Source organism: Terrapene carolina, unplaced genomic scaffold (genome assembly GCF_002925995.2).
Source record: "Terrapene carolina triunguis isolate 2854851 unplaced genomic scaffold, T_m_triunguis-2.0 Scaffold24498, whole genome shotgun sequence".
Lineage (NCBI taxonomy): Eukaryota > Metazoa > Chordata > Testudines > Emydidae > Terrapene > Terrapene triunguis.
This window is the reverse complement of record NW_020688849.1, coordinates 1-12,048: the sequence shown is the minus strand read 5'-3', so window position 1 is coordinate 12,048 and position 12,048 is coordinate 1. Positions and strand designations below refer to the sequence as shown.

The 12,048-nt window shown below is 39.6% G+C and overlaps 1 protein-coding gene across 1 annotated transcript; it reads left to right on the top strand.

The window, feature by feature from the left end:
• Nucleotides 1–1,183: 1,183 nt before the first annotated feature.
• On the top strand, nt 1,184–11,941 carry LOC113408808 (exocyst complex component 2-like; the record flags this gene model as incomplete). Its single annotated transcript, XM_026662217.2, has 3 exons — nt 1,184–1,239; nt 7,800–7,922; nt 11,876–11,941. Coding segments are annotated over 3 exons (245 nt in total), but the record flags the coding sequence as incomplete, so codon positions are not given.
• Between the last annotated feature and the right edge of the window lie 107 nt (nt 11,942–12,048).

Sequence of the window (12,048 nt, the reverse complement as noted above, 5' to 3'; positions counted from 1 at the left end):
ACACTTGAAATGACAGTTGAGAGACAATGCACTTTGATTCCCTCAATGTCATTTTTAGAGTCACTTTTCAAAGTAGAACTGTGCTATAATAACTGAGGTAGCTGAAGAAAGATGGAGTAAATGAGACAAACTGATTACAAGTGTATCTTTGATGTAACTTTTATAATAGCAATATTAATATCCATTGTAACTCACAATCTGTAGAGCCTCAATATTCTCCAAGATTCTGATCTCAGTTACATTTGGAGTATGTACAAAGAAGTTGGTGTGGGCTCAATGTACTCTGGATTTATGCTAGTGTAACGAGATCAGAATCTGGCCGGTCATGTACATCTACCCCTTCTCTCTCTCTACTGCTTTTGTGCTTTCAATGATTCTGCTTGCCTGTATGTTGCAAATTAACTACCCTTAAACAAAAAATAGTCCCTATGTTGCCATTGCTTGCAAAGCAAGGTACACAAAGAGCCAGATTTGTTCTGATACTCTAGATTTACTGAACAAATATTTTATATGCTACTGTAAAAGTTTTGTTAGAAAATAAACTGCTTGCTTGAACTCTTTTCCCCAAAGAAACTTCTCCTATATAAGCATAACATCTGCTATAAATTGTTATGAGTAATATCTTCTAAAACCACTTCCATAGAAACAAGAATTCTTATTTCCATTTATGATAATATTTCACAATCAAAGAAGCTGCAAAAGAAATAGGAATGAGATCTTCTGGTTGCAAGGATCTATGTAATCCTGTTGTCTACGTTCGCTTCTTAAAACATCACTTGCCTGTTATACATGTAATATACTATATTGTATGTGTATCAACAGGACCTTTAGATTAAGGGGTTTTTCTATTTTTTTAATATTGGATCTGTGGTAAACTGAAAGGTTATCAGAGTCAGGCTGTCACACAGAAGAAGAAGAATACTGAAACAGGAACCTACTGGCTTCTTTAACCTTTTGCTGTAAGGAAATGTGCCTTTCTCCATTTGATTTTGAAAAAGGAAATAGACTGTGGTGGTGTGGCTGTGGAACTTTCTCTTTCTGCCTCTATCATTGCAAATGTGTTAGTTAAAGAAATGAAAAGAAAAAGTCTACTATTAAACAGTAGAATTGAACAGTAGAATATCTTAGCTCTGTCAAGATAACACAGTGAAAGTGATTGACTGCCCTTTTTGTTTTCTTTTAGGTGTCAGAAACTATTTGAAAGAAGCATTAGTGAATATCATCGCTGTGCACGCAGAGGTGAGGTAACTTTAGATTATTCACATTATTGCAAGCGTCAAACAAAATAAGTTGTCTGACTTCATTGGAAATGAGCACTCTGAAAATCAGGCCACTTTTATTTACGTGTTTAAATATAAATTTTATTAAAGAGGTGGGGGTGGTTAAAAATTGTATAAACTTCCATCAGTAACACCATATATCAAATTGTAGGGCTTGTTTACCCTGAAAGAGAATCCAGAATAAAGTAGCGTGTGAATTTAAAGTGGATTAACTATTCCTGATTAATTCTAGGTGTAGACACTCTTATTCCGGAATAAGAGTGCCTTATTCTGAATTAGTATGGATTAAATTTGGTTTACCTATGTGAACAGTCAGTACGCAGCAAGCTGGGAAGTAAGTCTACTTTGTGCTATCCTGCTGCTATCCTAACTGTCTGTGTGATCCTGCTGTCATGCCCAAAAAGTTCCCTAGTGCACTTTAATGTACTCCTGTTTCAAAACAGGGTAGGTCAAAGCACACTAAGGGTATGTCTACACTACGAAATTAGGTCGATTTAATAGAAGTCGTTTTTTTAGAAATCGATTTGATACAGTCAATTGTGTGTGTCCCCACTAAGCGCATTAAATCAACGGTGTGCGTCCACAGTACCGAGGCTAGCGTCGATTTTCGGAGCGTTGCACTGTGGTAGCTATCCCACAGTTCCCGCAGTCTCCGCCGCCCGTTGGAATTCTGGGTTGAGCTCCCAATGCCTGATGGGGCAAAAACATTGTCGCAGGTGGTCCTGGGTACATGTTGTCAGGCCCCTCCCTCCCTCCCTCCCTCTGTGAAAGCAATGGCAAAAAATCGTTTCTCGCCTTTTTTCCTGGGTTACCCATGCAGACGACATACCACGGCAAGCATTGAGCCCACTCAGCTCACTGTCACCATATGTCTCCTGGGTGCTGCTGGCAGACGCGGTACTGCATTGCTACACAGCAGCATCCCCTTGCCTTGCCTTGCCTTGCCTTGCCTTGCCTTGCGGACGGCAGACGGTAGACTACGACTGCTAGCCGTCATCGTCGTCCCTCGGTTAGGTTGGTCAGGGGCGCCTGGGCAGACATGGGTGCTCCTGGCTGGCCTCGGTGAGGTCGGTCGGGGGCGCCTGGACAAAAATGGGAATGACTCCAGGTCATTCTCTTCTTTAAGTTTTGTCTAATGGAGATTCAGTCCTGCCTGGAATATCATGCCAGCTGGAGGCTTCTGCCTCAGGCTGCTCTCCCAGTCGGCAGCACCGCGTGGTCGCACCTACCCCAGGCTACCCCTTGCTCCCATGGCTCATGAAGCCTGGACAGTAGAAAGGAGCAGTTCAACTATAGGCTGAGCAAGTGCATAATGGTGGTAGAATGTGCCTTTGGACGTTTAAAAGCGTGCTGGCACAGTTTACGGACTCAGACCTCAGCTAAACCAATATTCCCATCGTTATTACTGCATGCTGTGTGCTCCACAATATCTGTGAGAGTAAGGGGGAGACATTTATGGTGGGGTGGGAGGTTGAGGCAAATCGCCTGGCCACTGATTACACACAGCCATACACCAGGGCAGTTAGAAGAGCACAACAGGGTGCGCTGTACATCAGAGAAGCTTTGAAAACCAGTTTCATGACTGGCCAGGCTACAGTGTGAAAGTTCTATTTGTTTCTCCTTGATAAAAACGTGCCCCCTTGGTTCACTCTACTTCCCTGTAAGCCAACCGCCCTCCCCTCCCCCCTTTGATCTTCGCTTGCAGAGGCAATAAAGTCATCGTTGTTTCAAATTCATGCATTCTTTATTAATTCGTCACACAAATGAGGGGATAACTGCCAAGGTAGCCCAGGAGGGGTGGGAGAGGAGGGAAGTACAGGGGTGGGGTAGTTGTAGGGGCAACCCCTAGAATGGCATGCAGCTCATCATAGAAGCGGCATGTCTGGGGCTCGGACCCGGAGCAGCCGTTTGCCTCTCTGGTTCTTTGGTAGGTTTCTCGCAGCACTGCGGCAGGTCCCTGTTATAACCTCTGTCCTTCATGCCTTTGGAGATTTTTTCAAATATTCTGGCATTTCGTCTTTTGGAACGGAGTTCAGATAGCACGGATTCGTCTCCCCATACAGCGATCAGATCCAGTACCTCCCGTTTGGTCCATGCTGGAGCTCTTTTGCGATTCTGGGACTCCACGGTCACCTGTACTGATCAGCTTGCTATGCTGGCCAAACAGGAAATGAAATTCAAAAGTTTGCGGGTTTTTCCTGTGTACCTGGCCAGTGCATCTGAGTTGAGAGTGCTGTCCAGAGAGGTCACAATGGAGCACTGTGGGATAGCTCCCGGAGGCCAATACCATTGAATTGCATCCACACTACCCCAAATTCGACCCAGCAGGGTCGATTTCAGCGCTAATCCCCTCGTCGGGGAGGAGTACAGAAATCGATTTTAAGAGCCCTTTAAGTCGACAAAAATGGCTTCGTCGTGTGGACGGGTGCAGGGTTAAATCGATCTAACACTACTAAATTCGACCTAAACTCGTAGTGTAGATCAGGGCTAAGAGTAAATAAGAGTGCCTTATTCCAAATTAGTATGGTTTAAACTAATTTAAAATAAGGCACTCTTGTTCTGGAATAAGTATCCACATGTGGAGTTAATCAGGGGCTGTTTTGGAATAACTCCCTATGGAGACAAATCGTTGGTGTGTGCTTTTTATTTTCTTTCAACAATCTGAAAAAGAGGAAAGTCAAAGTATAAAACTCAATTCTTCTCTTTCCGTGCATGTTTTAAAAAAATACAGTGCTCTTTCTATGAACTGAGTTAGTTTCTGCTTCAAGAGATGGGAGTGTGGGGGAAGTGTTGAACATGTGCTGCTTGAGCGGGAAAACATACATCATGTTGCATGGAAATTCATCAAGCACAAATAGAAAATCTGGAGTGGATGCATAGTATATATTTGCCTGCATGACCCCATTTTGAGACTTTCTGTTTCCTGTGACCCAGACAACAACAAAGCAACGTAACAACCAAGGAATCCAAGGAATTTTAGTTAGTGCTGTCTTATGTGAGCACATGGACTTGTGTGTTGCAACACAGCTTCTCTAAATCCGGCCGTGTAGTAGAAATTGCATATCTAATCTAATTGTGACATTAGGGGCAGATCGATACTGAGACTTGATGGACACAAATGTGCTGAATCCAGCTTCATACAAATATGTGCTCATGAATGGCACCATCAGTTTCAATGCATGTGTTGAGAGTGCAGGATATTCATTCTTGACGGTGAACCCAGAACTCTGGGAGAGAAAATTGGGCATATGTTACTCCCAAGAATCAATCGCAGGAAATTTCGATGAGCTGTTCAATTTCAGCTGCTGGCAAATCCATGGCATGAGGTTTGCAAACAGGTTTCACACCCAGTCATACTTTATAAGTACAAGGTCAGGGGAAAAGGATGCAAACCATTACTCCATCTGGCTGAGATGCTCAGTCATCATGTGTCTGGGAGGCCAAATAATTTCATTATCAGCCAATAACTTACAGCACAGAGACAGCAATTTACAATGATCCTTTATCGAGTACTAACAAGATACTTATGGTGGCATAAAAGAAGATATGGGTCCTGCCTTAAGGAGCTTACAAGCCACTGCAGCTTCCCATCTCAGAAACAGCTAGCACAGACTCCTACTGGCTCAAGCAGAGAGGATGCTCTTGTGGTAAAACTGCTGCCCATAGATAAGTATCTTCTGGATTCAAATCTCCCTCCCCTGGATGCTGGCACAGCCAGATGGTGCAAATGGTTAAATGGCATCCATACAACCACCTCCGTACAGCCAACGTGTCTGGACCTGCTCCACAAATACTGTCTCAGGAAGCTGCTGTTTTACAAAATGATGATCTCTGCATAGAGTGACCTCACACACCCCATAGGTGTAAGGTCGCACTTTGTGGAGGTCACCATTTTGTAGATCAAAATAGCGGTCTCCTGGTGTGGCACCTGTGGAGCAAGTCTGGACGTGTTTGGGGGCAGACAGCGTCAGATTGCGAACTGAATCTGACCTGTTGGACCCACAACCCCATCTGCTGAGGGCACTACCCCAGTTTGGGAACCGCGGATATGTAGCATCTGGACTCCCAAAATGGGCCATGGCTTGCAACAGAGAGGAGGAGTGTATGTTAAAAAAGTAAGCGTGAAATACTGATGAAAATTGAAATAATTATTTGCAGAGCTGCACACTTCCAGATGCATACCTAAGTGTAAATAGACTATTGCAGGAATTTTCTACAGTACTTAAGCTATAGCACCTGTTCTAAATAATCCCATCCCTCGCCATCACAAAATGTATTTTCTCATTAATATTACCAAAACCATTCTTTCACATAGCACAAATAACACTGTTCAGTCTTTAGACCCTCTTTACTTGCTTAAAATTGGCTTTTGAGTATTTTAGACTCCTTTTAATATTTTCTTTAATTAGAGGGACTAATGCTCATTGAAATATTTTCATGGCTTTTGGAATTCCAATTAAAACAGATTTTTGTTTTAATGCAGGTATTTACCTTCAGTGTATGTAGCACAAATACTGCAGCATTGTGCCAGTACTTGAGAATGAAGGAGTTAACATAACTATAAACCACAGTGAAAATGATTAGTCTGTTTTCATTTTCCAGGATGAGTAAATTACATGAAAGGAACAAACAAAATAAGTTAGATTTTTCTTTTAAATTCAGTTAAAATAATCTAAATTGTTTTTAATAAACACAAGTAAGGACATTTTTAAAATGATTTTTAACTTGGCTGTGTCCTTTTAAGTAGGTATAATTATTAAAGTCCTGATTCAGCCAGGGAGTTAAGCATATGACTACCTTAAAAAAGTTTGTTGTCTCATTAACTTCAATTGGACTACTCGTGCTTAAAATTAGGGCACATGCATAAGTACCCTATTGAATTGGATGCTAGTTGATTGTCCCGTGTTAAGTTTTGCCTCATGAATTTCTATGTGTGAAATGACATTTTCGCAAGTACTTGAAGAAGTATGTGAATTTGATCACTGGTGTGAAATTTTACAATTTCCACAAGAGTAACACTGTTTTCTGCTGAAATTTTGCCAATCTGGCTCAGTCTTAGATTTTGCTAGCAACACTGCTGATTTTTGTAGTTTAAACAACAATAGTTAACCATCAACTGTGCAATAAGCAGGTTCTGAGGTGAAAAAAATTGTTCCTTTAACTAAAAAGTCAAATTTGAACTGAAACCAAAATAAGTATAGTTTTTGCAAAAATGTGGTGATTTACTATGGCTGAGAATTTTTTTCCTGAGTTCTAACAAGTAATGTTGAGAATGGCCATTGTGGGTACAAATACTTTCCTCTTAGTAGAAGGCTTTGACCGTTTTCTTGGTATGCTTGTGTTGTATTGCTCAGCAACACCTGCATGAAATGGCTTTTTCCCATTTTGCTTTTACCATTTTTCTCTGTATGTGACCAAAATTGTTGGCTTTTGTGGGTCAAAGCAGTTAAAAGCAAGATGATTATTTGAACTCGTAGGTGAGTGACTGATAGCCAGCATATGTGTGGTCAGCATGCCGTGGCTGTAGTGCAAATCTGTTATGTTACTGTTTGTCTAGTCTGTGAAATCCATGACACATCACTCTCACATATATCGTGAAAAATCGGGTATGGTTCCTAAATTCATATTTGAGTTTTACTCATCCACATACTGGTGTTTCTCTAAATATTTTCCACTGATTATGCATTTCTATAAAGCAGTTTTTCATTGTCAAGTCAGACACGCTCCTAACTTTTACATAAAGCAAAGGTCCTATAGTAAAAGTGTGACCCAATCATTTGTTGTTGATTGCTTGTTTGTTTTTTTAAGAAATCTGAATAAATGAATAATGAAATTTCTAGCCAAAATCATCATCTTTCCCCATGACTCTGATCACATCACTTCCTCCTCAAATCACCATCCCTTTTTCTTTCCCCTCTCTTTTCCACATGTAATCCACACTGCTCCTCATTTTCATCGTCAAGGTTTAACACAACTCAATCTCATTTCCTCTTACCCACCTCTTGCCCCGTGTTCTGCCCAATTTTCTCTAATTATCTGAGACATTATCCCTCTTCCAGTGCACTATCAGTCTCTTACTGTCTTTAAATCTCTCCTTAAAACTGACTATTTTGCCAAGCTTCAGAACTCTGACACTGTTTGATCTCATTTTGGCGCCTGACTATCTTTTTGTTTTATTACTCTATTATTTTGTAAGCTTCTTAGGAGGTGGATCTTGTATTATTATTAAATTGAATTATGGCAGCAACAATGGACCCTAATTGGGAATGCAGGCACCGTTGGTCTCAGTGTTATACAAGCAAGTAATAAAAAAGACAGTCCAAGAGAGTTTTCAGTCTAGGTTTATAACAAGCCATAACAGGTGGAACAAACTGGCTGAGCAGTGGGAAGAAGATAAGGTGCTTCTGGGAAAAGCAACGAAACATGCAATCAAGGTTAACTCTTTGCATGTCCATACTAAGGTGCAATATAAATATTAATACAGATACCCAATTCATAGCTCTGATTTAAAACCTGCAGGTATTCACCATCTCTAAGGAATTAGTGCCTCGAGTACTGTCAAGGATTGTGGAATCTGTTGCTGAAGAACTAAGTCGACTGATGCAGTGTGTGTCATCGTTCAGTAAAAATGGAGCTTTACAGGTAGATAAAGACTCTGAGTTTCTATTTCTGAGTTGAGAAAATTGGAAATACTGTAGCTAGAGAGTGAGAGAGAGAGAGATTCCCCATTTTTATTGGACTGTAGCGTAATAGCCTGTTTGTACTCAAATGCAACAAACAGCTGTTGTAGAAGTTATATTTTTACCCATTATTTTACAGCAGCTGATTAAATATTTTGATTGTGTTCTTATTTTTGTCCGCAAAGATTTTGGTTTTAATAATGTTTTTAATTGTATTTTATAGCTTGCTTTTAAATCTGTTGGTATTAGTGTGGAAAGGTCAGTGTAGTGATGTGTCATAGTGGTATATTATTCCACTGTTTGGAGAGAGAATAAAAACATTTCCTGTATTGTACGACTCCAGAGGAAGGCATAGCTGCAAAATATCTGCAAAATGACATCACTATGGAAACACTTGCAAAAATTACCATTAAAAGAAGGTCTTAAAGATCCATTTATCAAAAGTCTTGCTATTCCCATTTCAAATTAGATGAACCAGTACTAACAACAATGAGCAAATGAACTGTGACCAGAGTATTTTAAATAAACAGAGGTGGGTGGGAATGTGTGCTGGCCCATTCAGAGAATCATAGAATATCAGGGTTGGAAGGGACCTCAGGAGGTCATCTAGTCCAACCCCCTGCTCAAAGCAGGACCAATCCCCGGACAGATTTTTGCCCCAAATCCCTAAATGGCCCCTTCAGGGATTGAATTCACAACCCTGGGTTTAGCAGGCCAATGCTCAAACCACTGAGCTATTCCCCCCCTTGTTTCTAACAATTTATTTTGAGTGCTTTTCTTGTGAAATTAAGATTCCCAATGAGGTTCAAGGAAGGGTAAGTTCTTAGGGTTTTGTAAATAACTATAACCCTGGTGCATCATTAGCAAAATATTTATAGAAGACATGGTTTAATCACTTTCTTCATAGAATCAGATCCAATAGTTCTTACTCAGACAAACCTCTAAAGTCAATGCTTTTGAATCTTTTGACTGAGGAATACCTATCAGCTATATATGGTCTGTGAATTGTTTGTAGTCCAGTCAATTGTACATCTTAAAATATCTTCATATTCGGGTTTTACTTCTATTCTTCCATGTCTTGTATTTAAAAAGCATGTTTAGCTTTTAAAACCCATTCTTAATAATGCAGATAAAAGGAATAGAAATCTGCAGCCAACACCCATCTTACTGTTCTTTCAGATTTATTTTTGAATTCTAAAGCAACTGAAAATCTAAACGAAAATGGGTTTATTTTTAAAAATATATTACACTCTTAGTAATGAAGATACAATGTAGAGTATTAGCAACTTAACGTTTAAAGAGGAGGTCCATAGACTAGTTATGCTTTTTAGTTAGCAATTAAACTTAATTGGAGCAGAAGACTCCATAGCCTAGTGAAATTACAAGGGTGGAATTAACTAGTGTATATTTAAAATGTAATTACATGTAAATGTATTAAATACAAATGTGACAAGGAGAGAAGGAAAATATTTGAGACCGAAATGTGATCTGATGTAATCCACAGTGGTCTGATACAAAGGAGCTTTGTGTTCCATATTGGCATACATGAGCATTCTGGTAGTTTACCTACCATTAATTGTGCATATTTTCCAAAAGGGATTTTGGAGGGATGAGGAGTTTACTCACAATAGTTGTATAATGTTATTAAATGCAAAGTCTCAGGACTACATTCAAATATTTGGTTTTTGTTTTTAAATCAAGCTTATGATTTTCTTAAACAAATGACCTATACTGTGTGGCAGGGTCTTTCAGATTGTGGCAGTGCCTGATTTGAACTCATACCATGGAAGTGGTGGCACTTTACCAATCCGTGGGTAAAACAGATATTTTAACACTGCCCTGCTCACTTCTGATTGCTCCATTAGTTTGAACTAGTTCTAGAGAAGTCTAAAGAAAAAAGAAAGCTCCCTTTGACTCAACAGGCACTTTCTCTGACATACAGCCTCTCTAGGACTTGCAGGAACTACCAGCTGCCATTTCATATTCTCTCCAGCAGTCTTGGCATCTGGTGTGGGGAAATGTAAATATTAAATCCCACCATATTATAAACCTTATGTACAGTTTTGATTTTAAATATATTTGTAATACTTTCCAAGTACTGTTAGTAGAATAGCATTTGAAGGAGAATTCATGTGGGAAGGACTTCTTGTCACAGACGGGTAAAGTTGGTAAATAAAGGCTCTACACAATTAATTTTTGAGTTGAATAAGTAGCCCACCTTTTATTGAACTCACTCCCTGAACCCATAACTGAAAGAATTGTCTCTCCCAGCAGAAAAATTTGTCAGTTGTGGTCCCTTTCTATCATTCTGGCCATAATCAACCCTCACTATTGATAGACTGATTGTACCAAAACCAGTAGGATATGGACCAGACCAAACTGCTCAATAATACCCATTCCCTGTGGAAAGAACTGAGCTTTGACAAGAGATGCCTCAATCTGTATTTAACAGCCATTCCCCTGATCCAACTACCCCCTACATATCCAGGCTTCACTCACTCCCCAGCCTTGTGCTTGACGTTAGGCATAAACTATGGCTTCTGATAATGTGCCACTACCACAGTGGGCTTTTGCCTCTTAAAACTGAAACAAAACTACTCAACTTAGTGTTACATTAAAACCCAAGAACTCAAAATTTTATTGGTGGCAGAGCCAGGGTCTAAAAGCGCCTAAGGCACCCAGCTCTCAAAAATCCTAACCCATTCATCCTGAAAGAACCTACAAGATGTTCAGGGAAGTTGAGAAGGCCCATCTTTGCTTGCCATTTTCCTACAAGAGAAACCTTTCTCCTTAACATAAAATTGGTGGTCAGCTAAATCCTAATGCTTGCCAGGAAGTCCTGCACCCTTAACGCACAAATCTGTGCTGGCTGCCTATCTAGCAGGGGAAAATAAAAACTCTGTATGTATGATATATGTATAAGATATTCCCAAACAAAAGCCTTCTTTACAGTTGAAAATAAATATGTATGTTAGAGTTTAAAAAGCTTAATTAGAAAGTTGACGTGGTTATATTAACTTTGGTTAAGTTTGGATCAGTCTCTGCATTTCATGATTGGATCCACCAGAACCTCTGTAATGGGCTGAACAAAAGCTGATTGTGAATTATGGTGAAGTTTGTGGCTCTAATCCATTTCTAGAAAGAAATGTGTAAATGGGATTTTTTTTTAAGTATTGATCAAATTCATGGTGTTACCATCTTCACATAAAATCCATGATGGAAATGATTTCAATGAGAGCAAAGAAAATCTCTTAAACCCTGATTGATTCACTTTTACCTCGGAAATGTACCCAAACTTCATTTTCCATTGTAGCCTGCTTAGCTGGAAATTGACACACAGGTACATTGCTGAGGCAAAATCCCCAAGCCTGTATACTCAGCGAAGTGACAGATGAGAGAAGTGGAGCAGAACCATCTACTTCCTCATCTGAAGAAGAAAATTCAGCAGCAAAACCCAGATTAAAATGTGTATTAACCGATTTTTGTTCTCTTGTGTTTTCTTTCTCTCTGGCCATGCTGTGCTGTAAGGTGCTAGTCTTGCCCTGTAGAAAGCAATAGCTAAACGTAGAAAAGCATGGAAATGCTATCTCAGAGCAGAAAAAGAGCACCAGAGTTCATGCTTTGGTACTGTTACTGGGAGACCGCTCTTTGTTTGGAGACAACTACATAGTGATTGGATAAACAATTTGACTTCAATTTCACAAATCTGTAATAGTTCCTGTAGCACTTCCTAACTGACATGGCAGAGTGGTAACCAGAAATACAGGAAACAAGTTATTGAAGTTAAGGCTGCTTAAAGTTGCAGTGTGCAGTAATATTTTACTTCTGAAAACAGGCGAGAGGCTTTGTGACATATATGTTTAATTAACCAAAGAATGTTTTAAATTTGTAACAATGGTTACATTCTGTCTCTAGGCAAGGCTTGAAATCTGTGCATTGAGAGATGCTGTGGCCGTATACCTAACACCAGAAAGCAAGTAAGATGCTAAGTAGATTGTGCTCTTGATTTAAAATGAAATGCCTGATAAATATGAAAAAAACACTACATATAGTTTAAATATTTGTTGAAAGAAATTTTATTTCAAATT